Genomic DNA, 25,207 nt, shown 5'->3' with positions numbered 1-25,207 from the left:
GTTGAGGACTTCCCTGGTGGCGCAGTGGTTAAGAATCCGCCTGCCAACGTAGCGGACATGGGTTCGAGCCCTGGTCAAGGAAGATCCCACGTGCTGCGGAGCAACTAAGCCCGTGCACCACAACTACTGAGTCTGCGTTCTAGAGCCCGTGGGGCACAACTACTGAGCCCGTGAGCTACAACTACTGAAGCCCGCACACCTAGAGCCCATGCTCCACAACAAGAGAAGCCACCGCAATGAGAAGCCCGCGCACTGCAACGAAGAGTAGCCCCTGCTTGCCACAACTAGAGAAAGCCCGCGCACAGCAACAAAGACCCAATGCAGACAAATTAATTAATTAATTTTTTTAAAAAGTTGAATTGCTGGCTCAAAGGGTCTGCACATTTTTAAGGCTGTTGACATGAAATAGCCGTTTAATTAGTAACAGTATCAAGCATATCTATACAAATTCTTCTTTGGAGAGGGCCTGCTATGTGGGCTTTTTTATATTTATTATTTCTTTTCATGCGTAAAGCAACCCTACAAAGTAGGTGGTGTTCTTCCCATTTTACAGATGGGGACATGAAGCCTCAGAGAGGTGAAGTGACTTGTCCAAAGTCACATGGTTGGTGAAGCTGGGAAGACACCTAGAACTGACTCCAAAGTCAACGTGATGGTTAAATAGTTGTGAATAGAGAGGTGTCCAGGAAGGCTTCTTTTTTTAATGAATTTATTTATTTTTGGCTGCGTTGGGTCTTCCTTGCTGTGCGCGGGCTTTCTCTAGTTGGGGCGAGTTGGGGCTACTCTTCCTTGCAGTGCGCAGGCTTCTCTTCTTGCAGAGCACGGGGCTGTAGGCGCATGAGCTTCAGTAGCTGTGGCGCAAGGGCTCAGTATTTGTGGTGCGCCGACTTAGTTGCTCCGCGGCTTGTGGGCTCTTCCTGGGAAGGTTTCTTAAAGGAAGTAAACCGTTAGCTGCGCTTTATGTGGTGGACAGAATGACAGCAGGAGGAGTAAGGGTCGGGGCAGGCCGTTTGGCAAAGTCCAGAGCCTTGAGAAAAGGCCATCAGGAGATTTCTTAAAGCCCAAGATGGGCTTCCCTGGTGGCGCAGTGGTTGAGAGTCCGCCTGCCGATGCAGGGGACACGGGTTCGTGCCCCGGTCCGGGAAGATCCCACGTGCCGCGGAGCGGCTGGGCCCGTGAGCCGTGGCCGCTGAGCCTGCGCGTCCGGAGCCTGTGCTCCGCAATGGGAGAGACCACAACAGTGAGAGGCCCGCGTACCGCGAAAAAAAGGCTTCAAGATTTCTAGTTCAAAGGCATTAGCAGGGAGGTAGTCCTAGAGCGATTGATAGCCGCCGACACAGTTGTGGACGCTGAGTCCCGCCCTCCCCGCTGGGACTTGGCACTGAGAGCTCGAGACCCCGCCCCAGTCCAACCACTTCTTGGTCAGAAGCAATCGGACTCATCCCAACAAGGGACAATTCTGGCCCCGCCCCTCCCTTCCGGGTTTTATCCCTCACTTCCGGTCCCAGGCCCACGCCCACGCCCCACCTCCCTCTGGTTTAGAACAATCGGACGGAACCTGCTGGGCTCTGCTCCTCCCTATGCCACGCCCCTTCTCCGTCTGGTGCATTCAGAATTATCCTCCCCAGTCAGCTCAGGCCCCGCCCCTGCCCCGTCCGTCCCACCCCCTGCCTCCTATCAAGCCCTGACCACGACCCTTCTTCGTTTGGCGAGGTCGGGCCGGCCTGCTGGCCCCGCCCCCCCAGGCCCCGCCCCGTCTAGACTCTTCCCAAAGCCGCCGCATCCTTCGACCCAGCTGGGCGCCGGGAACTGCAACCATGGCGGTCACCGCTGAGGGCGCCCGCAGGAAGGAGCGCGTCCTCTGCCTGTTTGACGTGGACGGCACCCTCACGCCGGCTCGCCAGGTAGGGCCCCGAAGTTCAGAAGCTCCCGTCGGGAGTGTCACGCGCACACCCGGAGGCCGAATGTGTGGCCTGCAGCGGCGTGACCCCAGACCCCCCCGGGACCGTGTGTGGGATGCGGCAACACCCGGCCCCTGACACCCCTGGGCCTTCTGCTGGGAGTGATGGGAGCCCAGTTCCCCACGTCAGAGCCCGCGAGCGTCCGCGCCCACGTTCTGCCCGGGAGCGAGTGGGGTGGGTCGGATTCTGGAGGAAGGAAGCTGCGAGCAGGGGCCTAGTCCCCTCCCCACCCCACCAGGCCTGGCTCCGGGGCGCCCCCGCCTCCCCAGCCGTGGCTCCCACCCCATTTCAGCCCTAGGACGCACCGGTAGCGCGAAGCTGGAGTCTGAACCTAGGGTTCCATACAAGGCTCAGCGCACCCAAGCGTTAGGTCCCCATCGGTGGGGGACAACGGGGTCTCGGAGCTATCCCACCTGACCTTTGCAAGATTGGGCCTGCGTTTAGTTTCTCAAACTCCTCCATCCCCATCCCCCTCCTCTCCGAGGGAAGGATGGCGGGCTTCTGTACCATTTAGGCTGTTTTGGGGCTCCTTCCACCTGGAGATGGGGGCGGTGGCTAGTCTGGTCCCATGGGGATATTGTGGTACAGGGTGAGTGGGAGTGCAGTTTTCCTTCTAAAAACATCTCATTGGGTTGTTGATGCTCCAACCTGTGCTCCACACACTGTTTTTCTCCCTTTGGATCTCACTCTGGGGGATGAACCCCCCAGACCCACCCTCACCAGCTGGGTGCATGGATAAGCAGGCCTCTTTCTTGCCCTCCAGTCTGGGTCCACCAGGACCTACTGAGGGATCTCCTAGAGCTGGGAGCCAGCAGGTCTAGGTTGCAGGGCAGAGGCTGATAGGAACCCAGGTCTTGGCCTCCCCTCCCCTATGTGAGGGCCCTGGGGGCACAGGAAGCAATCAGGCCACCTGGCCTTCCAGCAGCTCCCAGGGTCCTCAGGGCTGGGAGGAAGAAGAAAGTGGAGGGAGGGTAGCAGAGTCTAGGAACAGCCCCTACACCTCCCTCTGACCCTTAGCTCCCCTAACCTAATGGCCTAAACAGGAACAGAGTGTCAGTGCTGTCCACCCGCCTGGATCTGTCCTTAGCACTTTTCAAAAGTTAATTTTTAATTGTACACGTATTTATGAAGACATTCTCTTGTAAAGAATGGAAACATAACTGAGGAGGGTAAAGTCCCCTCTGACTAGTCAGGATCGCAGGCCCAGCCCCATCCCCAGAGTTCTAAGGTTTTTTGTGTGCGTTTCTTTTTAGTAAGTGGCATCATACTGTGTGTGCCTTTCTGCAACTTGCTTTTGACAATTAACAGCATGTCTTGGGGCTCTCTCACATTGGAAGCACAGCCCTGCTTTATTCTGTGTAACCACAGTATAGAATTTCAGAGCAGGTGTGTGCCATGCTCCGATTGACTAGCTTATTTGCAGTTTTTCACTGTCATAAACCATCCCAATGAACATCCATATACACCTGGGCAATTCTGTGTGACAGAGTATTTGCATTTAAAGTTTTAATAGATTTTGCCAAATTACCCTCCAAAGTGACTGTACCAATTTACAGTCTCACCAGCAACATATGAGAGGGCCTGTTGGCCCTATGTCCACCCTAGATATTGTCAGCTTTGAATAGCTGAATGTTTGAAAACATGGATTATAACTCACTAGTTTATAAGATTGGGGAATCTTTTCAAGTGGTTAGTCACTAGTTAATTGTTTATTCATTTCCAAGCACTATCTCACTTAATCCTTAACGGTCACGCGGTTGCTACTACACATGGTTGTTATTATCATCCCCATTGTATAGATGGGACAACTAAGGCAAAGAAAGGCAAAGCCATTTGCTCAGGTCATCCTGGTCTTGAGGGACTCGAGCCAGAGTTTGAACCCAAGTGCATCTAATTCGGAGATCTGGGTTCTAACCCTTGACCTGCCTCAGATCTGGGTGGAACGCGGGCTCCCAGGATTCTGAGCACTGAGTAACGTGTAAGTGGAGGTCCCAGACGTGCTGACAGAATGCTGTGCTTCCCTGCCTCCCTGCAGAAGATCGACCCTGAGGTGGCTGCCTTCCTGCAGAAGCTGCGAAGAAGGGTGCAGATCGGTGTGGTGGGCGGCTCTGACTACTCTAAGATTGCTGAGCAGCTGGGAGAGGGGGATGAAGGTAAGAGGAGCAACCAGAGCCACTTCCACATTTGGGGTGGGGGTGGAGGGAGTGGGGAGTTCGTGAGATCCCTGGAGCAATGTGCCTTCAAAGACCCAGTCCTGCATCTGTGGGGCAAAGGAAGCAGAGTGAACAGCCAGGTGTTTCCTTCAGTGATTGAACAAACGTTTGGTGAGCACCTACTATGTGCCCGGCACTGTGCTGGGCTTTGGAGAAACAGCAAGGAACAAAGCAGACAGAATCCTGACCTTACATAGTTTATGTTCTCAGTTTTCTCCCTGCTGAGTCTTTATTTCCTCATCTTTAAAATGGGCCTAATCAGTAATGGCTACCATTTGTTGAAAATGACCTTGTGTTCACTTCTTTTCATTTAATCCTCTGTGTTCACTTCTTTTCATTTAATCCTCACAACCGCGCTTTAGGGTGGGTATGATTACCCCATTTAACAGAGGAGGATTCAGAAGTCACCCAGGAAGTTGTGTGGACCCAGAGCCCCTTTTCTCATCTGAGTTCCCAGTTTCAGCTCAGTTGAGGCAAATGCCTCCACTTCCTCAAACCAGAGACTTCCTTGACTTTTCCCTTTTCCCCTCCTCCTCGTTTATTCCGTCAGCAAGTCCAGAATGTCTCCCTGTGTCCATGTCTCCGTCTCCACCGCCCCACCACAGTCCAGGTGGCCACCTCCCACCTGACCCTGCAGCAGCCTCCTGGCTTGCTCCAGCCACTTCTTGTGGCAATCAGAGCCGAAAACTCCCCTTGCAGCCAGCCTTGATAGCACAGTGATGGAAGTCACGAAAGGGAAGTCCCCATGCAGAGGGGCTGTGAGAGCGCAGAACAGAAATGATGTCCTCTGCCGGGAAGTCCTGGAGGGCTTCCAGAGGGAGGGAGCTGGACCTTGGAGAAGAAGTGAAGGGGGAGGGCGTCCCAGACAGAAGGAGCTGCGTGAACGAAGGCCCAGAGCGAAGCACACTGGCTTGTTTGCTTGTTCGGAAAAAACCAAGCTGCAGAAGGCGAGGAGGCTGGAAAAGCAGGTTCTGGACAGAGCAAGTGTGCTTTGAATGCCAGACCAAGGGGTGTGGGTTTCATCTCTCTGCTTGGCTCTGGGTACCTGGTCTCACACTCTTTCTTTCCCCCCTGGCCTCTACATGGCCCTGAAGTCATTGAGAGGTTTGATTATGTGTTTGCTGAGAACGGGACGGTGCAGTATAAGCATGGACGACTGCTCTCCAAGCAGGTCAGTGCCCCCCTTCCCTGGGGCCTTAGGACCCCTTTCCACAGTGGAACGTTCCCTTGGTGGCTTCTGTCCTGGGCGGGGGGGTGGGGGGGCAGCGCTGTGCCCACCACACTCAGAGCCCTGTGTCCCTTGCCCAGACAATCCAGAGCCACCTGGGGGAGGAACTCCTGCAGGACTTGATCAACTTCTGCCTCCGCTACATGGCCCTGCTTAGACTGCCCAAGAAGCGGTGAGGCCCCACCCGCCCAGCCTGTGTCCTGCCCCTCCTGGGCCTGAGCGAGAAAAGGGGCAGGTCTCTCAGATGGACCCTGACTTGCCTGTGGGTGGATTCTTGTCCCCGCTGATGTCCAGGCGGGGCTGGATTTGAATTCAGGGCCCTCCTCCTTCTCTCTGGCTCTCCACCCTCCCACCCGCCCCCTCCCCACCAGTGGAACCTTCATCGAGTTCCGGAACGGCATGCTGAACATCTCGCCCATTGGCCGGAGTTGCACCCTGGAGGAGCGAATCGAGTTCTCCGAACTGGACAAGGTGCCACCAGCTGTACAACCTTGGGCTATAGGACCTCCGTCCCTCAGCCTCTCTGAGCCTTTATTTTCTCATCATTGAAGAGGATTGGGGGTGGGTGGGTGTTCTGATTCAACCAGTACCCTTTTGGATACCTACCATGCGCCATGGTTGTAGGCACTTCTGTGTCTTTCCGGCACTGCTGACCTCCCTCCCTTGGTGACCAGCACCACCAGCCACCTACTTACCTGAGCAACACCTAGGGCGTCATTTCCACCTGCCCACCCCCGTCAAGTCCAGAAGTAATGTCTAGGGTTTCAGCCTCAGAGCTGGTCTCAGATCCCTTCGCCTATGTGTGTGCCTCCAGCCCTTGCCAGAAAGCCCTGCCAGTCAGTTCTCCAGCACTGTGCCGCTGAGAAGCAGCACATCTGTCTGCCCCCATCCACTCCCTGCTTACAGTCCTTCCACGGGTCAGCTTGCCAACGGGACAATGTCCTAGCTGCCTCCTGTGGTGTCCTGAGCCCCGAGGGGTCTGCCCGGCTCAGGGCTCCCTCTTCAGCCTTCTCCCTGTGCCTCTGTTCTTGGAACACACCAAGGTCCCTGTCGCCTTTGGATGTGCTACCCCCGCTGAACCTTGACTTGCATTTTGGTCATCATCCGCCCCATATACCTCTGTCCCTTTCAGGGGTGGAGCCAGTCCACCAAGCCTTTTCACACCCGCCCGTCTCTGTCCTTCCTGCTGACCTGCCCTTCTGCTCTGCCCCTGCTCTCTCTGCTCCGGCCGTGTCCTCCGTGCTGATGCTAGAGATAGCAGACAGTTTTTCCTACTCCAGGGCTGCGCCTTCTCACCTCCTTCACATCCGCTCAAGTGTCACCTTCCCCGAGCATTACACGAAACATTGCACCCCTTTGTACCTGCTGATCTTCTCCTCTGTTTTATTTCCTCCCAAACAGCCATCACCACCCTCTAATCCACTGTATCACCTATTTTTAAACCTTGGTTATTGTCTGTCTCCCCAGCTGAAGCTGTAAGCTCCTTAAGGGCTGGGGTTTCTGTGGCTGTTCACTGCTGGATCCACCGGGCCCAGCACGTGCCTGACAGAAGTGCTTGAGAAATGCTTTCTGAATGAATGAAATAGATGATATTATACCCACGTTATGAATGAGGAAACTGAGGCTCAGAGAGAGGAAGTGGCTTGCCCAAGGTCACATAGAGAATTAGTTGCAGCCCAAAGATTTGAACTTGGGCCTCTGCCTGCTGCCCTCTGATGTTTCCCTGAGGCTGGGTGGGACTTGCAGTGATGTCCTAGCCCATCCCCATTGGCACCCTGAGCCCCAGGGCTGCGGATAGGCAATGCCCACAGGCGCGGAGACTTTTCTTGTGGAGTGGTTAAGATTGACCACTGGCCGAGAACCTCCTCCCACGCACGTATTGGGAGATGGCCCTTTCTCACAGGCCACCTGAGTTTCTAATCCCAGTTCCACCTCCTACTTGCCCAGTTACCTGGAAAAGTGGCTTCACTACTATGTGCCTCTGTTTTCTCATCCGTAAAGTGGGGATAATCACAGTTCCCATCTCATGAGCTGTAATGAGACAGGACACGCTGACCCTTCCCACAGCCCCCAGGGTCTTCTCTTGTCTTTTGGGTCTTGTTTTGCCCTCTTCTGATATTGGAGAGGGAGCTGAACCTTCTGATCTCCTGTGTACCCTTCACCAGTGCAGATCTAATATAAATGCTTTACCCTCCTTCAGCCCTGTGGACTGGGCAGAGCTGACAGGGCTGAGCCCTGCCCTGAGGTGGACACTGTGACTTGGGACTCAGACTGTCCCACCCCTTCAACCTTCCTCCTCGAGCCTCTGCTCCAAGGCCTCCTTCAGGATACCCCGCCCATACCCCACTGGCAGGATCTGGCACTGAGTTCAGTTACAGGCCTTTGGGATTCAGGCCCTGGCTCTGCCACTGAGGCTGGGTGACCTTGAACAAGGCATAGCCCCTCTCTGAGCCTCAGTTTCCTCATCTGTAAAGTGGGGGGGGCGGGGCATGATATCCACCTGGAAGACTCAGTGAGCTCACATGCATTGTGTACCCAGCCCAGGGCCTGGCCCACAGCAGCCCTCTGAACCTCAGTCTGCTCTCTCCCCTTCTGCAGAAGGAGAAGATCCGGGAGAAGTTTGTGGAAGCCCTGAAAACAGAGTTTGCTGGCAAAGGACTGAGGTTCTCCCGAGGTACGTCAACCCCTTGGAGGGCCTGCAAGGTCTGGTACATGAGCCCACCCCAGGGCCTCACTCCCAAGGCCAGGCTGCACCCCGCGAGCATCTTTAGAAACCCCTCCCAGCCCTCCGGGCACAGCAAGGGCAAGCTGAACCAGAACAGGCAGGAACTCCAGCCCCCGAGGCTTCCCCACCTAAACCAGGCAACCCACACCTCCCACCCAGTTGCTCAGGTCAAAAACCAATGCACCTCCCGCTGCAGTCCATCCCCTACAGTGGCCAGAGGGAGCCTTACAGAAAAACAGACCCTGTCATACCCCTGCTTAGAGCCCTTCAGAGGCTCCTTCTCACTCCTCATGAAACCCAGGCCCCCTCCCTGCACCCCAGGGCCCGCATGCCTGTGCCACTGCCCTTTCCCAGCTTTCTGTGTCACTGGGACACTCCACGCCCTTTCCTGCCTTGGGGATTGCATCATTCCCTGGCAACTGCCACTCTGGCTCAGGTCTCGGCTCAGTGTCGCCTTCTTGGACAGCTCTCCCCTGATCACACCGTCTGGGGAGATTCCCTGCCCCGCGCCCTGCCCCCTTCATTGACTTACATGATCTGAAAGGTGGTCTGGGCACTTACCACCCATCTCTCCCACACGGATCATACCTCCCGTGAGGGTCCTGAGTCCGTCCGCGCCCTGTGCCTGGTGCTCAGTAGGCACTCCAGGGTTGTTGAATGAATGAATGAATGAATGAACGAAGGGCCTTGCCCAAGGTCCCCGTGAGCCACCCCTCTGCTAGCCTCGTCTGCCACCCTCACTCCCGCCCCCACAGGAGGCATGATCAGTTTTGACGTCTTCCCTGAGGGCTGGGACAAGCGCTACTGCCTGGACAGCCTGGCCCAGGACTGCTTCGACACCATCCACTTCTTTGGGAACGAGACCAGCCCCGTAAGTGTGGCTCAGGCTCAGCCCAGGTCCCCCCACCCCAAGTCGCCTCCAGATCGAGGCCAGGACACGGGGTGACAGAACAGACCTCCTGGGAAACTCCCAGAGAACAGCCAGGGCTCACCAGCCCCATCACGCAGATCGGACGGCTGGGGCCCAGAGCTGGCTGGACACTTGCCCCATGTCATACAGCAAGTCAGGGCAGATCTGATGAAGGAGGTGGGCCTCCTGGTGGTTCTGAGGCAGCAGGAGGAGGGGCAGCTGTGTAGGAGCCGGTGTGGGGAGGGGACCCCATGCCAGAGTGGGTGTTGGGCTCCAAACCTGGGAACCTCCTCCAGGCACCACATGCGTACATATGCCTTCACTACCCTTCCTCTGTGTGCAGGGTGGGAACGACTTTGAGATCTACACAGACCCCCGGACTGTTGGCCACAGTGTGGTGTCCCCGCAGGACACGGTGCAGCGATGCCGTGAGATCTTTTTCCCAGAGACAGCCCATGAGGCGTGACCAGGGCCCACACCTGCCCCTTGGGACTTCCAAAGAGCTCTGCCCGGGCCTAAGAGAGGCCCTGGCCCTGGTGTTGGGGGGCGCCAGGGCCCCTCCTCTGGCCCAGGACACCTGCCTCGTGTTACCTGCTGAAGGCCCACCTCAGTGGGCCCGGGGTCTGCGTGGACAGCCACCCCCAGCTGGTCAGCTCTTGGTGGGCCTGGCTCCCGTCCTCCACCCCGATGGCCCTGGCTGCAGCTGCTGCTCGTACCTCTGGACAGAACAGGTTTCTGTCGACGCGGGAAGCGTGTGCAAGTGTTGGTACGAGATAGAGCCCGCGCTGCTTCCCTGCCCTAGGTGGGGCGCAGAGCGGTGGGCAAGGTGCATACTTGTGAGAACTTGATCTCACAGATACTAAACTTCGTGGAACGAGGTGTGGAGTCTGAATGGCTATTTGGCCCCAGTCATAGATGCTGTTACAGCCCCGCCTTTGCCGATGCGAAAACACGCACAGATGGCAGGGACTTGCCCCAGGTCGCACGGGGAATCTGATGCAGTAGAGGAGGGTGGACCATTGAAGCCCCAAACAAGGGCTGTTTGGGGTGTCCTCCCCCAGCCACTTCCCCTGGGACCCAGACAGACAGGCAGCTATGGGCCAGGCTGAGTCACAGTTGAGGGTTTATTGCCAGTGTGAGGAAGGATGGGGGAGTCCAGGTGGCTGGGGGTCTCAGGAGGTCGGACTGGACACTGTGGGGCGGCCCCAGGGCTGACGTTACCACAGCCTGCTTCCCGGTTGGTGCCTAAAGCGGGGGCCTACTGCCGGTGTGTGTCAGGGGAGGGTGTCTTGGGGGCTCCCAAGCGTTAACCTTCTGCCAGGGAAGCCAGGGAGCCTTGTTCCTCAGGAGAAAGGCCTCAGGCCTTGCTAGAGTAGCCCCAGCTCAACGTGGGGGTCAGGCTGGGCCATTCTGAGTTTTAGGGGGCTGGCCGGCGCATCTTAGCAGCTCTGGTCTTCCAGCCTCTGTGCTGGGGTCAGGGGTGAGATACACATACCTCAGCCGGTGTCTCCCCTGGGGCCTTGGGGCACCTACAGGGCTGGGGATCCTCCTAGACAGTCACTGACCCCCGCATCCTTGGCATCTGCTTTACTCAGACTGGGTTTCATAAGGATCACTCCCTGGCAGGTCCTCCCTTGAACCCCATTTCTTCCCCCATCAGGTGATGTGTTCCCTGGAGGGGAGTGTGGTGGGGCGGGGGGATGGAGGTAGAGCCCCTCCTTCCTGACCAGGAAGGTTGGCCAGGCCAACCCCCTGCCCAGAAGTGAATGCATCCTGGCCCAAAAGGAATAGGGACACCACACATCTTAAGGGATGGACAAGGCAGGGACCACAGCTCAGCTGCTGGCCTGTTGGTGGCCAGTGGGCGTCACTGTCCCATGGCTTTGGGAAGAGGGTCCAGCAAGGGGGCTGCAGGGCTGGTGGTCTCCCAGGCTGAGAGCTATTCTTGAGGCTGGCACGCCTGAGGGGATGTGTGTTCATCCATCGCTGGGTCCTCAGCGGCCATGATGGCTGGACGCGGGCAGAGCATCAGTGGGCTTGTGAGTCAGGGTGAAGGGGGCGGCTCCATCCAAGCCAGGGGAGCCGTGCTCCCAGCCCTCTGCAGACCTTTGCCTCCCCAGCGGGGAGTGGGGGCAGCAAGGCTCCGCGAGGCCCAGGGAAGTGGACACAGCCTCGGTCTGGGGTTCCCAAAGCCACTGCCAGGCTGAGGAGGAGGGGCTGGCCAGCAAAACAGGAGCCCCCCAGACCGCCTTCTGCCCCCAGGCCCCTCTTTCCTGCCTCAGGTGTGCCGAGAGAGAGCAGGAAGGAGGGAAGGCTGGGCCTTGGCCATGGGGGGCGCGAGGGTGGCCTTTCTGCCCCCAGGTTTCACCCTCTCCCCCGGCGAGGCTCCCCCAAAGAGCTCAGTGGCCTGGCTTCTGAGGGGAGGGGTCCAGGTCACAGCAGGAGACCCCCGCCCGGGGGGAGGGGGGGTGTAGCACAAGCAGAGTCTGGCCCCCAGGGCCAGGCCTGGAGCAGAGCAAGGAGAGCAAGCTTGGGAGGGGGGCGGGGCCCCCGCCCCACCACTGTCCCGACTCCGGCCCTGGCCTGACGCAGGCCCGCCGAGGCTCAGTGGACACGCAGATGGGTGTGAGGAGGGCAGGAGGGTCCTGTGCGTATGTGGCAGGGAGGGGAGGAAGGAGAGAGAGTGGAAAGCAGGGAAGGCGGGTCTGGTGGCCTCCCCCTCGGTCTGACTCACAATAGTCACAGGGTGGATGGAGGCACACACTCAAGTCCACGAGCACAGACAGACAGACTTGCACACCGAGGCCGCCCGGGGGACTGGCTCAGCCAGTGCCGTGGGGCGTGGAGCTGGCTGCCGCCCATCTACCCTGTGTGGCTCCCCCAACGCCTGGCAGCTAGCACAGGAGCCAGCCAGCCTAGGAGCCCACCACCTGGCCGGACCACGTCTCGTGGGGAGTGTGTGGCGCCAGCTGGGTGAGCACCACCTCCACGGCTTGGAACTTCTGGTTCTTGGGCGGGATAGGGCACATCTTGTAGGTCACCTCGTCGCCTTCCACTGGCACGTACTCCCCCTCGATGCTGGTGGGGGGGAGGGGTGTCAGCCCAGGAGCAGGCCCCCTCCCTGGATGCCCCCTGTGGTCTGGCCTGAGGGCAGCCTAGCCCTGGGCCTAGTTAGGCCAGGGAGCCTGAGCCAGCTTCCCTTCTCGGAGCCTCAGTTCTCTAATCTGTAAAATGGGAATCATAAACAGCCCCTCGCTCCGCTACAAAGTGAGATGCAAAAGGGCTCAGGGAGGTTCCCAAGGCTTAGGGCTCAGGGACTCCACAGGTCACGCCTGGCATTAGGGCTGGGGGCCAGGCCTAGACCACCTCCCACCTCTTAGCTTCCCTCCAGGCTGAAGGACCCAGGCCTCTCACCCCCGTGATGCGGGAACAGGATCCCAGGACTCAGGCAGTGGTTTCTGGGGTCTGAGTGCCCCTCTCCCTCTGGCCCCAGCCCTCCTCCACCCATGCCCCTGGAGGCCCTATGAGAGGAGAAGGGTGCCAGGAACACAGACTTCAGCCAGTGAGGGGAGAGGCCTAGGGAGCATTCTGGAGGCACTGCTAGGAAACTGCAGCAGGGGCCCGGCCAACAACGGGGAAGTGGGAGGGACTCACTCAGACACATGCACGAAGATGTCCTCTGACCCGTTCTCCGGGGTGATGAAGCCGTGGCCCTGTGAGCGTGAGAACTGCTTACAGACACCCTTGAACACGGGGCCAGCCGAGGCACGGGCTGTCCTGAAGATAGGGTAGGGGTATTGGAACTGTGGGCTGGGGACCCCCTCCCTGGACCCCCACAGCTCTCCCGGGCCCCGTCTGCGGGGCCTGCCTCAGCGCTGTGGAGAACCCTCCCGGGCCAGAAATCACCCATAGAGACTAGTTCAGTCCTCTCATCATCCCACGGGGCCATAAGGACACTGAGGCCCAGAGAGGGGAACTGGCTCTCCCAGGGTGCACAGCAAGCGGGCCTCCTGACTCCCAGCCAGTGCCCCTCTCTCTGTACAAGACCCTCCCCTCCTGAGGTTACATGGATTCCTGTGGTAAGATTTCCAAGTGAAGAAATGTACAGCCTAGGCTTGAATAACTCCCAGAACGAGGAGCTCACTACCTCCTGAAGCAGCGGTATCCGTCCTGTCCACTTATTGGTCATTCATCCACTCATTCATCATTTATTAAGCATCTGCTCTGTGCCTGGTCTCGGGTTGGACATGGGACAATCACTCAATGCTTGCCATCAAAAACCCCTCCTTTGACCGAACCAAGTCAGCCTCCCTGTGGCTCCCACAAAACCCTTCCCCAATTTGACTCCACCCCGTGACCTACCCCAAAGACCCAGGGCTGGTCTCCGTCCAGCCTGCCCGCCTCTCTCCAAAGGTCCACCCCATGCCTCCGCCTTTGCCCAGGCTGTTTCATCCACCGGGAGCACCCAACTTCCTTCTTCACCTGATACATCTTTCAGACCCGGCTAAGACATCTCCCCTGATGCCCAACCCGGCCAGGTGTAGTCAATGGTGGGCAAATTCCCTCTGGATTGTAAACACCTTTGCGGGCTGAGACTCTGCCTCATTCATCCCTGGATCCCCTGGTCGGGAGCTCAGGACAACTTTGTGGAATGAAAGAATGCTAGCAGTCACTGGAAGGTCCTTACACAGCTCGGACGGAGGAGGATGGGAGCTGGGCAGCCCCGACCGGAGCCCCGTCCTGGGGAAGAACCACCAGAGCCTGGGCGAGGGGCAGGTACTCACGCTGAATACGTCCTGGTCCGTTTGGTGGGCAGGGGGCTGGGCAGGTCCCGAGGCGAGACACAGCCTCGCTCCCAGACCCTGCTGCCCTCCCGGTGGAATGGGAAGGTGGGCCAGACAGGGGACTTGGGGGAGTGGAGCGGGGGCACGACCGGGGGTGGCGTGGGCTCCGAAGTCATGGCGGAGCCAGTGGGAGAGCCTGGTGGGCTCCCAGGCACAGGGGCCGGTGAAGGGCTTGGGCGTCCTTGCGGGCAGGGCCCGGCCTGGCCCTGCTCGGCGGCCTCACCAGCCACAGGCTCCGTCTGGAAGGGGTAGAGAGAGGTACAGGTGAGTGTGGTCCAGGGTGGGTAGCTTCTGGACACAGGTCTGGAGGGCCGGGCCTGCCTGCTACTCCTGACAGAGTGAGTTCAGGCCACTCACAGCCCCTACCTGACTCGGTGTCCTCCCCCGAAAGACAAAATGGTCATAGAACCTCGCTGTGGGCTGAATTGCGTTCCCCTAAAATTCACATGTTGAAATCCTAACCCCTCCTATATGATAGTATTTGGAGATGGGGCATTTGGGAGGTAACTAGGTTTAGATGAGGTCAGGAGGGTGGGGCCCCCATGATGGGATTAGCGTCCTTAGAAGGACAGACACCCCCCAACCCAGAGCTTGCCCCCTTTCTCCCTGCCTTGTGAGGACAGAGCCAGAAGGGGGCGGTCTACAAGTTAGGACAAGAGCTCTCCCCAGACAGAGCCAGACCGTGCTGGCACACTGATCTCGGACTTCTAGTCTCCAGAGCTGTACGAGGTAAATGTCTTGTTTAAGCCCCCAGTCTGGGGTATTTTGTTAGTGGTGATCCAAGCTGACCGAGACTAACCAAAAGTCCTTCCAGCTTGAAGTTCAATTCTTTAACTTGGGGCCCTAAGAGGTGGGATGGGTAAAGTGGCCAATGATCCGGGGCACAGTGTGGCACAGCTGCTAGCAGTTTCAAATCCACAGACCTGGGTCTGAATCTCAGCTTTGTCACCTGTAACTTGGTGACCTCAAGCAAGCCACTCAACAGTTCCAGCATGGCAGGTGGGAATGTGGGCGAATGTGGACCCAAAAGGTCTGGGTTTGAATCCTGGCTCCTCTACCTACCAGCTGTGCAGCCTTGGTCAACACTCATAACCTTTGACTTGGTTCCCTGCTCTGTAAAATGGGGATAATGTGGGTTCTTATTTCACGGAGAGGTTGCTGTGAGGATTAAATGACTTTCTACATGCTTAGAATAGGATCAGGGCATGGTGAGCTCTTAGGAATGTTGGAGATTTTTCCTTAGCCCCAGGTTCCCCCTCTCTAAAACGAGGTTGCGAATGCTTACCATGCAAGGCTGCTGAGGTTTTTGTTTTTTGGTCACACCACACAGCTTGTGGTATCTTAGTTCCCGGACCAGGGATTGAACCCAGGTCCACGGCAGTGAAAACCCGTGTCCTAATCACTGGACCACCAGGGTATTCCCCTGGTTGCTGAGGATTCAATGATTTAGTGTATGTGAAGGCATCTGGCATCTCGTAGGTACCCAATAAATTGCTATTATCAGTGCTAATCAATAGAAATTCCCCTGTCAACAGCTCAGTGCCTGGATGACCTTAAAAAAATTCATCCTGTATTTTTCTCTGCAGAGGAAGAGAATGTAGTTCCCTCACGCATGCACTCACCACCCCTCCCCCTCCCCAGGGTTGGAAAGTCTTGGGCTCCAAGAGACGCTAGCTGTTGATTGAGCCTGGGGCGGGCAACCTGCCACAGTGGGGCCAGGCAGGACGCCTGGACCTGGAGAGCTCCAGCTCTGCTGCGTGTTAGCCGTGGACTTGGCTAGCACTTCCACTGGCCTCAGCTTCCTCATCTGTATAATGGAGCTGATAAGCCCTGCCTCACTCCCTCACAGGCTATGGTGAGGCTTGGCTAAGGGGGGGATACAAAGAAGTGCCCATTGTCCGTGGTCATATAAGGGTGAGGGTGACGAGTTCTCTACCTCCTCACCCCCATTCCTTCACTCCCCCCCACTTCACCCAAAGGCCTTGGGGCCAGAGGTGAATCCCTGAACTAAGCCTCTTTCTGGCCTCCATTTTCACCCTGCCCCGCCCCCAGGGAAGAGTTTAGGACTCCAGAACCCTGCATGGACTAGAAGAGCCGAGGAGTCACCCCATTCAACCCCTGTCATTGGAGCAGGTCTCCTGGCCACTGTTCAAGATCACATAGCAAGTGGGACTTTTCTGGGTCAAGGTGATGAGCTGGCTCTGCCATCCCTGGGGGCAGAGGTGCAGCCTCCCTCCTCCCCAGCAAGCCCCCAACACATCCCTTCCAGCCAAAAGAACTGCCGGGGATGGGGTGAGAATTGCCCCTCACAGCCCCTCGTGCTGACGTGCAGTTTTTCTCTCTGAGCCCCCTTGAGGGGGCAGGGACGGGCCAGGTTTAGCATTTTTATCCCTATTGTATTTTATATATTTATTTATATATTTGTTGGCTGCGCCGCCCCGCGGCTTGTGGGCCCAGGGATCGAACCCGGGCCCTCGGCAGGGAAAGCGTGGAGTCCTAACCACTGGACTGCCAGGGAATTCCCATGTCCCCATTTTATTTTATTTATTAATTTTTTTTTTTGCGGTTCACGGGCCTCTCACTGTTGTGGCCTCTCCCGTTGCGGAGCACAGGCTCCGGACGCGCAGGCTCAGCGGCCACGGCTCACGGGCCCAGCCGCTCCGCGGCACGTGGGATCTTCCCGGACCGGGACACGAACCCGCGTCCCCTGCATCGGCAGGCGGACTCTCAACCACTGCGGCACCCGGGAAGCCCCATGTCCCCATTTTAGAGAGAAGAAAACTGAAGCAGTCACAGAAAAACATGCACATGAATGTCCATGGCGGCATTATTCATAAAGGCCCCAAAGTGGAAACCCCCCAAGGGTCCAACAACAGATAAATGGATAAACAAAATGTGGTTAACCATAAAGTAGAGTATTATTCAGCCATAAGAAGAAATGAAGTACTGATACGTGTCACATTACAGCTGAACCTTGAAATCATGATGCTAAGTGGAAGAAGCCAATCACAAAAGAGCGTGTATTACAGGATTCCATGCACGTGCAACGTCCCGAATAGGCAGACCCTCGAGACAGGAAGTAGATTAGTGTTTCCAGGCTTGGGGGAGGGGGAAGGAGAATGAGTAGTGACTGCTCACGGGTACAGGGTTTCTCCTGGGGGTGATGAAAATGTCCTCTGTAAATATACTAAAAGCCGTTGACTTGTCCATCTCAAGAGGATGAATTATACGGTGTGGGAATGATATCTAATAAAGCTGTTCCCAAAAAGGAAGACAGGCAACAAAGCTACCCAAGATGACACAGCCAGGAAAGCAGGAGATGACGGGCCCCGCATCACAGCCCTGGGTGCCTGCTTCCCTAACTGGGTGAGGGTGGCCGGCGGCAGGGAGAGGAGCTCAGCCTCCCTTTCTCCAGGAAGCAGTGTGGCACGGCCTGCCCACTGCACAGTTTTCCCAGGCCTGGTATTGTGCTTGGCGGTGACAGCCTGTGCTGGGAGGTCATGGCGGGTGGAGGGGAGGGAAGGAGGTGGGGGAGGGGCAGAGGCAACCCTCAGTGGTTACCAGGGAGATGCAGCTGAGCTGGGCCCTGCTCTGGCCAGCCAGGCCTCCGGACCCAAGACTGAGTGAGCGTGGCTCCCAGGTCTCATGCAAAGCAGGGATTGGGGAAGGGGAAAGAGGCACTGATTTTCCAGGGTTAGGGTTGAGGGCAGCCCCCCTCCTTCCCTTCCCCCAAATGGGCCAGGCAGCAGAGGGGGAGGAGAAGGGGATGGAATAACAGCAGCAATAGACATTCATCCCCTCCAGCTCCCAGTCCACAGCCCCACCTACCCAGAGGGGCTCCCAGGGAGAAGGTGGGGAGTTGACCTGCGGGCAGGAGTTGGGGCTGGAGGGGCAGACGAAGTAGCCCCCACAAGTACCAAGAGTGCTGCTCTGCAATCTCCCCTCTCTCCCTCCTCTTCTGGAAAATGGGGATTACAAGAATCCCTCCTCCGAGAGCTTCAGTGAGGATGACATGGGATGGAGTGGGGGAAGCACTGGGTAGGTGCTGGGTGAGAGGTTGCTCCTTCCGGACAGGGTGGCTAAGTTGGGCATAGAGGGGAGAGGGAGTGGGCAGGAGAGACCCGCCAGCTGGAGCCGCCCTGTATGCTCACCTTCCCTGCTTTCCCAAGGACTCACCCACACACTAGGTACCTGCACTGCCCCTCATAGCTTCTCCTTTCATTTAGTTCCTGCAGTAGTCCTTTAAGGCTGGTGCTATTATGACCCCATTTTGCAGATGAGGAAACTGAGGCTCAGAGAGGCTGTCACTCACTCAAGGCCACACAGCAATGAATGTCTGAGCCAGGACTTGAACCAGGGGAATCTGACTCTGGAGCCTTGGAGTGGGAAGTCAGGAGTCCTGGGTTCAGCCCCTGCATTGCTACTGACTTGCTGTGTGACCTTGGACAGAGGCTTTCCCTCTCTGGTCCCTGCCAGAGCCCTGGACTTGAAGGAACTGTACAGTGCAGGGCAGCCTGGGAGACCAGGGAGAATGGAACAAGGGGGTGCAGAACAAGCCTCCAGTTCAGACCCTTTCTCCAGAATATTGCCACAGAAGGAGGCAAGTGAAGACAGGGCTTTTATTGTCTGAATGCTATACACAGTCTTTACAAAAAGTCTTTACAGGACTTCCCTGGTGGCTCAGTGGTTAAGAATCAGCCTGCCAATGCAAGGGACATGGGTTTGAGCCCTGGTCTGGGAAGATCCCATATGCCGCGGAGCAACTAAGTCTGTGGACTACAACTACTGAGCCTGCGCTCTGGAGCCCGCGAGCCCCAACTACTGAGACTGCAACTACTGAAGCCCATGCGCTAGAGCCTGTGCTCTGCAACAAGAGAAGCCACCGCAATGAGAAGCCCACGCACAGCAACGAAGACCCAACAGATCCAAAAATAAATAAATTTTTTTAAAGTCTTTACAGAAATTATTTTCCATTTTTAAATTTCCCAGTTGCCCTCAAAGGTTGAAATTACAATTGTTTCCATTTTACAAATGAGGAAGCTGAAGCTCAGAGAGGTTAAGTGACTTGCCCAAAGTCACACAGCAGGTAAGTGACAGAGGCCAGACTTGTCTGAAAGCAAGTGGTGCTTTTCCTGCGAGGATAAATTCTGTTCCTGGTTCAGCCAAGACAAGGCTGAAGTTTTCCCAAAAGAACTTTCCCTGAGAAAGGGGAAATAAACTCCGAGAGCAGAGAAATAGATGTGTCTGTAGAACATGTGTTTCAACTCAAACAGAGCTACACCCTAGCTCCCGAGGAATTCGGTGTGCCCATCTGGGGGCACCTCTGGCCTGGAATAATGCCCTTCAGAACTAGCAGTTGGAGGGCAAGAGGACAGCTCAGGACCCAGAGGGCCCGGGATTGAATCCTGGCTCTCCAGGTTCCTAGCTGAGTGACCCTCCCTCTTTGAGCCTCAGTTTCCCCATCTGTCCAATAGGGCAAATCGTAGCACCCTGTCCAGGTTATGAGAGGGGCTGGGAGCTGTGTCAATGATCCACCTGTGAGTGTTTTGGTTCTGACCCTGCCAGCCAAGATCCTCTTCATTTCCCTGCAGGAAGATCAAACCCCAGCAATGCCACAGACAAAAGGGCCAGGGGAGCTGAAAACAAAACATCAGGGCTGTTCGGAGAGAACCCTAGGTAAGGTCGTGGTGATACAGCCTCACGGGGCTGTGGATGGTGACTCAGCCCTGACAGCAGGTGGCCATCAACCTGGTGTTGGGGCTGCTCCACTTATCAGCTCCCCAAAAAAGAACTGGGCAGGAGATGGCCCTCAGAGTCCTCTGCTGACCAAGCGAATCCCTCTCCTTCAGGGCAGATCAGGGAAAGCAAGCTGGCTCAACTACCCAGGGCTGTGTGACCTGGGGCAGCACCCGCCCTCCTCTGGGCCTCAATTTTCTCCTCAGCGACATGAGTCATCATTGGTCCAGATGACTCACGAGGGTCACTCCAACTCTCCTCTGAGGTTGTCAGAAACACACACGTCACTGAGTATGATTGCCGGGCTCTGGGACAACAAACAGGAGAGGAGACAGCCCTGCCCTTAGAGGGCCCCAGTCCACTGGGGGTAGCAGATAGACAAGGAGAACACACGGTGGTTAGTCCTGATACGACAAGATCATAGCCACTGGGACTTCCCTGGTGGTGCAGCAGTTAAGAATCCGCCTGCCAATGCAGGGGACATGGATTTGATCCCTGGTCCGGGAAGATCCCACGTGCCACGGAGCAACTGAGCCCGTGCTCCACAACTACTGAGCCTGCGCTCTAGAGCCCACGAGCCACAGCTACTGAGCCCGCATGCCGCAACTACTGAAGCCTGTGCTCCTAGAGCCCGTGCTCCGCATGAGAAGCCCGCGCACTGCAACGAAGTGTAGACCCTGCTCGCTGCAATCAGAGAAAGCCCGCATGCAGCAACAAAGACCCAATGCAGCCAAAAATAAATAAATGATAAATTTATAAATGTATTTTTAAAAAAGAAAAGAAAACAAAATTCAAGTAGTGAGTTTAAAAAAGAAAAATTCACAGGCACCGTCGATTGATTATTAACCGTGTGCCAAGTGGTATGCCAAAACCTTTGCCCTGTTTCCTCATTTATTCCTCACAACAAACCTACATGATAATTACTGTTATTAACCCTGTTCTTCAGAGGAGTAAACTGAGGCCCAGAGAGGTGAAGAGTCTTGCTGGCGTCATGCAGCTGGTGCGGCAGCACCTCTGCACCCTGGAGATGTTTTGGGGGGATGTTTTGGGGGGCGGTGCAGAAAGGCCTCGGGTGGGAGGTCGGGAGGGAGGAACAGCAGGTCCCTGGAAGCTCCTGCCTCCCCTGGAGAAGGAAGAGCAGGGCTTGGGGTTCTAGTTCTGGCTTTGTGCTGATGCAGACCATGACCTTGGGTGAGTCACTTGTCAACTACAGCAAGCTTAAAAGCAACTCCCTCAATAAAAACATCCCAGCCTGAGCCCCCATTGTGGAGGAACAGAGAGGGGGAGGAGTGGGTATGGTGGCTTAGAAAGGGGAAAGACAGGGAACACAGGGTGATGGTGGAAGGGCTTTCTGAACTTTGAGGTCTTGTCTGTGATGGGCCAGAGGAGGGTGAGGAAACAGCCTCAGAACCACCAGAGAGAAGCTGGCACTTCCCCGGCCCCTCCCCCTCTCCCAACCTCCCAGACACTCCTTAAAATACATCAGTGCCAAAGCTGCTCTAGCAGCTGGAGGTGACCTAATTAAACCTGGTTCTTTCCCTCTCCCACAGCGTGTGTGTGTGTGTGTGTGTGTGTGTGTGTGTGTGTGTGTGTGTGTATTGCGGGGGGGGGGGGGGGCGGGGAGGCTGCTGCCCCGGCCAATACTTGAGCTTAATTGAGACCCTTTAACTCTCCTCCTTGTCATGTCCCCAAGCTGCCCTGGGGGGCTGCTATGATTAAGCCCTTTGGGTTTCCTTGGCATTCGTGGGGGTAGGGATGCCAGAATGGGCACCACGAGATCCATGCTCACATCCCGGCTCCGCCGGGCTGTGTGACCCTGGGCAAGTTGCTTTCCCATCCTGAGTCCCCCTAGAAAGAGGCATGGACTGGTCAAAGTCACATTTAGACTGGCCGAGCTTGCATTCAAATCAATATAACCCCAAAGCCCGTGGGCTTTCCAGCGTGCCGTGCCACTCATCCTGGTGACCGCCATTTCACTGGCTTTGGGGCAGGGGAAGAGCTTTTTGCCTCCCATCTTGATGCTATGCAAGGACAAAGGTCTGAACTGCCGCAAGCCCTCTTCCCACCAGGCTCTGGGGCTTGGTTCTGCTGGCTGTTACCAGTGTGTGACCAGCTCAGCTAAGCCCTGAGCTCCCTCTGCTGGGGCCACTCTCAGGGACTTGCCTCTAGACCAGCCTGCAGGTATCCCCTCCCCACCAGCCAGCTGCGTGGGACCCCCCAGGCCCCCCTAGGGAGGCCCCCTCCATGGCCAGTGGACTTCTGTGAACATTGCCCATCCATCTCTCTCCAGGCCTGGGAGAAACCTCTGTGGCCACGATTGCCCCCTGACCCCTCCCAGGCCCCTGTGAGCTGCTTCCTGCATGCACCTGTCTTTGTTTTTTTTTTTTGGAGGAGGGTCAGACAGATCCGGAGGGGCGGGGCAGATACGGGGAAATAGATGTTTTTGGAAAAGACTTAAAAGAAATGGTGGGGGGAGGGGGGGTAGGAGGCTGGGAGGAGGAAATAGCCAGAATTTGGATGACCCAGAGGCCTCTGGGATGGAGTCAGTTTTGGGGAACTGGCTCCCCATCCCCCGGGGGCTGGAGACAGCCCCTTCCCAGGGAGAGGTCTCCGCTGGAGCACATCCAGGCGGGCATGGTGCCAGGCTCTCAGAGGGGTTGCCCGCCCTCCACCCGGACACACTTCCTCTTCCCCTCCCCCAGCCCCAGCGGATGCAGCAGTTCACACACTCCGCGTCCCCCTCCCCTCTGCCCGGGAAGAGTCTGCAGCCTGGCAGATTGGCAGGAACCTGCAGTCTCCCTTCTGGGTGCCAGCATCACCCCTTATCTCTGCCTGGACTCCTTATGCCAGAGTCAAACCACTGAAGGACTTGGCACTAACCACGGCTGCCCGTGTCCCTGAATCCCACGGCCGGGGACCCAGCAGCCCCTGGCTTATCACCCCTGCCCTCCAGGGGCTGCGTCCTGGCGAGGGTGGAGGTTAGAGCCAGACCAGTGGGCAAGGGAGAGGGGTGGCCTTAGGAGAGGCAAGAGCTCCTGGTGGGGTTGGCTCAGAGGCCAAGGGGAAACTAATAACATGGAGCCACCTCCCCAGGCCGGTTAACACAATTATCCCCCCTCACATCGGGGAAGAAACAGAGTTAGGATGAGACAGCTGCTCCAGGCCCAGCTGTCTGCCTGCCCCGATGGTGCCTCCCGACCCCCAGCCCCAGATTCCAAGGGGAAGGACCTATTTTGCTCCGTGCTGCACTCTCTTTTCAGTGTCTGGTAGGGACACAGTGATTTCCCCAGTCGTTTCTCTCCCCCTGGTTCCCAGACAGGAGGCTGCGGCTTGGCAGGTGTCTGCTGCTCTCTGCTTCTTGAGCCAGACGCAAGTCCCAGACACACACACACACACACACACACAGACAGACACACACACACACACACACACACACAGAGACCCTCTCACAGGGAGCCACACAGCCTCAGCTTCCCCTGGGGGCCAGGGAGAGGGAGCCGCAGGCAGGATGGCCCGTGGGCTCATGTGCTCAGCCGCCAGCCCCTCTTCTGTAAACTGAACGGGGCTGATCCAGCCCCAGGGGAGGTGCCCACCTTCCCAGAGCCCCCAAGTCACGCCTCCCTCCTTCGCCCCTGCCAGAGCCAGTTTCCAGTGTGCCCTCGGTGTGCCCGCACCGTCTAGCCCCTTACCTCTCCCTGGCAGCTGAGGTCCTGGCACTGCCTCCTGCAGCCGGCTTCAGACTGGGCCTCCCTCACGCGCTTGGAGCTGACGAGCAGCGGATGGGTCTGAAAGATGTGCTGTGTGTATGACTCCGTGTGTGTGTGTGTGTGTGTGTGTGTGTGTGTGTGTGAGAGAGAGAGAGAGCATGCGGCACCTCAGGCCCCTCACTCACTCACACACGCCTTCCTCCTGACGTCAGGGAGAGCAGGAGGGAGGGGTGGGATGGGAGTTTGTACTCCCTGCTTAAAGGGACACAGGGCCCGTCTCCTCGGGCCCCGGCCCCACCTCCTGACTCAGACGCAGGCAGTGCCAGAGAGTTAGCTGCGTTTCTCAGGGCCCTAAAGCTTCTTCTTCTGGAAAGTGGCTTTTATTGCCAGGCCAGGGTATAATTTGCCCTGCCAGGTGGGAGCCGTTGCTGAGGAATGCAGAGGAGGAAGAGCTGGGGACAGCCTGCATTCCTGGCGGTGAGGGAGCAAGTGGGGTGGTGAGTGTGCGTGTGCGTGTGCTTGTGTGTGCACGCGTGTGTGTGTGCGTGTGCGTGTGTGGTGGGCCGCGGGGTTGGGGGTGAGTCTGGGAGAATGGAGGCCACAGCAGGGTCCCAGGGACTCTCAGACCTCCCTCCCCCCTCTGTACCCTCTCGTGTCTCCTGCCCTCCACTAGTCTGTCCCTCACTTGGCTCTGAGATCCTCGTGAGTGAACCCACGTGGGTAGGTCGCAGGAACACATCTCTTCCTCTGTCTGGCTCACAGCAGGCCCTTGAGCTATTTCTAGTGAATTGAACTGAAGAGGAGTGAACGTTTGCTTCACACACACACACACACACACACACACACACACACACACACACACACACACACACACACACAAGCACCACAGCCTGGGAAGCTCTCCAGATGCCCTGGATGTGAGTCTCAGCCCCAGTGCTTCCAAGCTGGGTGACCTTGGGAGAGTCTCTTACGACTCTGGTCCTCCACACGCTCTGTAAAGTAAGGAAGGAGGCCCTTTCTGAGGGGCCTGTCGGAGGCTCCAGTGCAGCCCGTGTACGAGCCCCGGCCTGGCTGCAGGAGGCCCCTACAAGCTGGCTCCTCCTCCCCCTTCCCGACGCTTCTACTCAGACTGGGCTTGGAAAGAACGGAGTCTGTCCCTCACATATCTTTAGTACTGCTGACGCAGCATGGCATTTTCAAAAGAAGCCTTATTTAAAAAAAAAAAAAAAAAGGAGTAGGGAGCTTTAAAGGAGACAATTAAGAAAGATATAAATACCTAATAAAAATAGCTAGTAAGAGGCATTGAGGGCACCCCACCTGTCAGGCAACCTGCTTTGCCCTCATTTAAAGCTCAGGACAATCCAGCAATGTATTATCATCATCTGGATTTTGCTGGTGAGGAAAGAGTGGCTCGTGTAGGATGAGTGACTTGCCCGCATTGCTTATCTGGTTAGAGGGGTATTTGAACCAATGTGACCGCTTATCCTTGCCCTTCCAGAACATCCCAGAACAATCAGGTTTCTGATTCTGCCAGAGATGACGATACACGTCGGCTGCTGTTACCCGAGGCCCGGAGCTCTGATTCTATTCCACCCAGGCCGAGGGCCCCATCGCCCCCTTTAACTCCTCCTCTGCCTCCATCTCTTCCAAAGGTCATAATAGTTTCCAAAGTGCCCTCCCAGGCCTCATCCCACCTGTTTCTTAAAACAACTCTGTGAGGTTTACCTGGGTGAGGAAACAGGTTGGACAGATGGGCCTGGGACCCAGGCTCTAGACCCATGATTTTCACACGCACCCACCTGTCCTTCTGGAGAAGGGCGGGGGGCCAGGGTGGACACCTGTGATTTTTCCCTGCCCTCCACCCACTGTCCCTTCTGGGGGGA

At 57.0% G+C, this 25,207-nt stretch overlaps 3 protein-coding genes across 5 annotated transcripts in view; 2 read left to right on the top strand and 1 right to left on the bottom strand.

The window, feature by feature from the left end:
• Window positions 1-1,604: 1,604 nt before the first annotated feature.
• PMM1 (phosphomannomutase 1) lies at window positions 1,605-9,915 on the top strand. The gene is made up of 8 exons (XM_059081105.2): window positions 1,605-1,904; window positions 3,997-4,114; window positions 5,269-5,345; window positions 5,483-5,574; window positions 5,774-5,873; window positions 8,001-8,076; window positions 8,883-8,998; window positions 9,381-9,915. The coding sequence occupies exons 1-8, from the start codon at window positions 1,818-1,820 to the stop codon at window positions 9,501-9,503; spliced, it is 789 nt and encodes a 262-aa protein (XP_058937088.1). The 5' UTR covers window positions 1,605-1,817; the 3' UTR covers window positions 9,504-9,915.
• A 228-nt stretch (window positions 9,916-10,143) lies between these two features.
• CSDC2 (cold shock domain containing C2) lies at window positions 10,144-23,995 on the bottom strand. The gene is made up of 4 exons (XM_059081133.2): window positions 23,307-23,995; window positions 13,822-14,120; window positions 12,692-12,814; window positions 10,144-12,115 (listed from the first exon to the last, which is right to left on the bottom strand). Exons 2-4 carry the CDS (start codon window positions 13,995-13,997, stop codon window positions 11,953-11,955), a joined length of 462 nt encoding a protein of 153 aa, XP_058937116.1. The 5' UTR covers window positions 13,998-14,120; window positions 23,307-23,995; the 3' UTR covers window positions 10,144-11,952.
• Window positions 23,554-25,207, top strand: part of POLR3H (RNA polymerase III subunit H) — a 22,591-nt gene continuing 20,937 nt past the window's right edge. The window contains exon 1 of one of the 3 annotated variants that reach the window (XM_067010290.1): window positions 23,554-23,801. The gene's annotated coding sequence lies outside the window, so the exon portion shown is untranslated. The remainder of the gene's footprint in view (window positions 23,802-25,207) is intronic. The other 2 variants (XM_067010291.1, XM_067010292.1) reach the window with 2 other exon arrangements.

This window comes from Kogia breviceps, chromosome 12 (genome assembly GCF_026419965.1).
Source record: "Kogia breviceps isolate mKogBre1 chromosome 12, mKogBre1 haplotype 1, whole genome shotgun sequence".
NCBI lineage: Eukaryota > Metazoa > Chordata > Mammalia > Artiodactyla > Physeteridae > Kogia > Kogia breviceps.
This window is presented reverse-complemented; position numbering and strand designations above follow the sequence as displayed.

Excerpts from the sequence above, each read along its gene's own strand:
- CSDC2 (XM_059081133.2), bottom strand. The coding sequence starts at position 13,997 with ATGACTTCGGAGCCCACGCCACCCCCGGTCGTGCCCCCGCTCCACTCC. Across the intron at positions 12,815-13,821 it reads CGGACCAGGACGTATTCAGC|GACAGCCCGTGCCTCGGCTG; the intron begins GTGAGTACCTGC and ends CCCTATCTTCAG. Across the intron at positions 12,116-12,691 it reads ATCTTCGTGCATGTGTCTGA|CATCGAGGGGGAGTACGTGC; the intron begins GTGAGTCCCTCC and ends CCCCCCCACCAG.
- PMM1 (XM_059081105.2), top strand. The coding sequence starts at position 1,818 with ATGGCGGTCACCGCTGAGGGCGCCCGCAGGAAGGAGCGCGTCCTCTGC. Across the intron at positions 5,575-5,773 it reads CTTAGACTGCCCAAGAAGCG|TGGAACCTTCATCGAGTTCC; the intron begins GTGAGGCCCCAC and ends CCTCCCCACCAG. Across the intron at positions 8,999-9,380 it reads TTGGGAACGAGACCAGCCCC|GGTGGGAACGACTTTGAGAT; the intron begins GTAAGTGTGGCT and ends CTCTGTGTGCAG.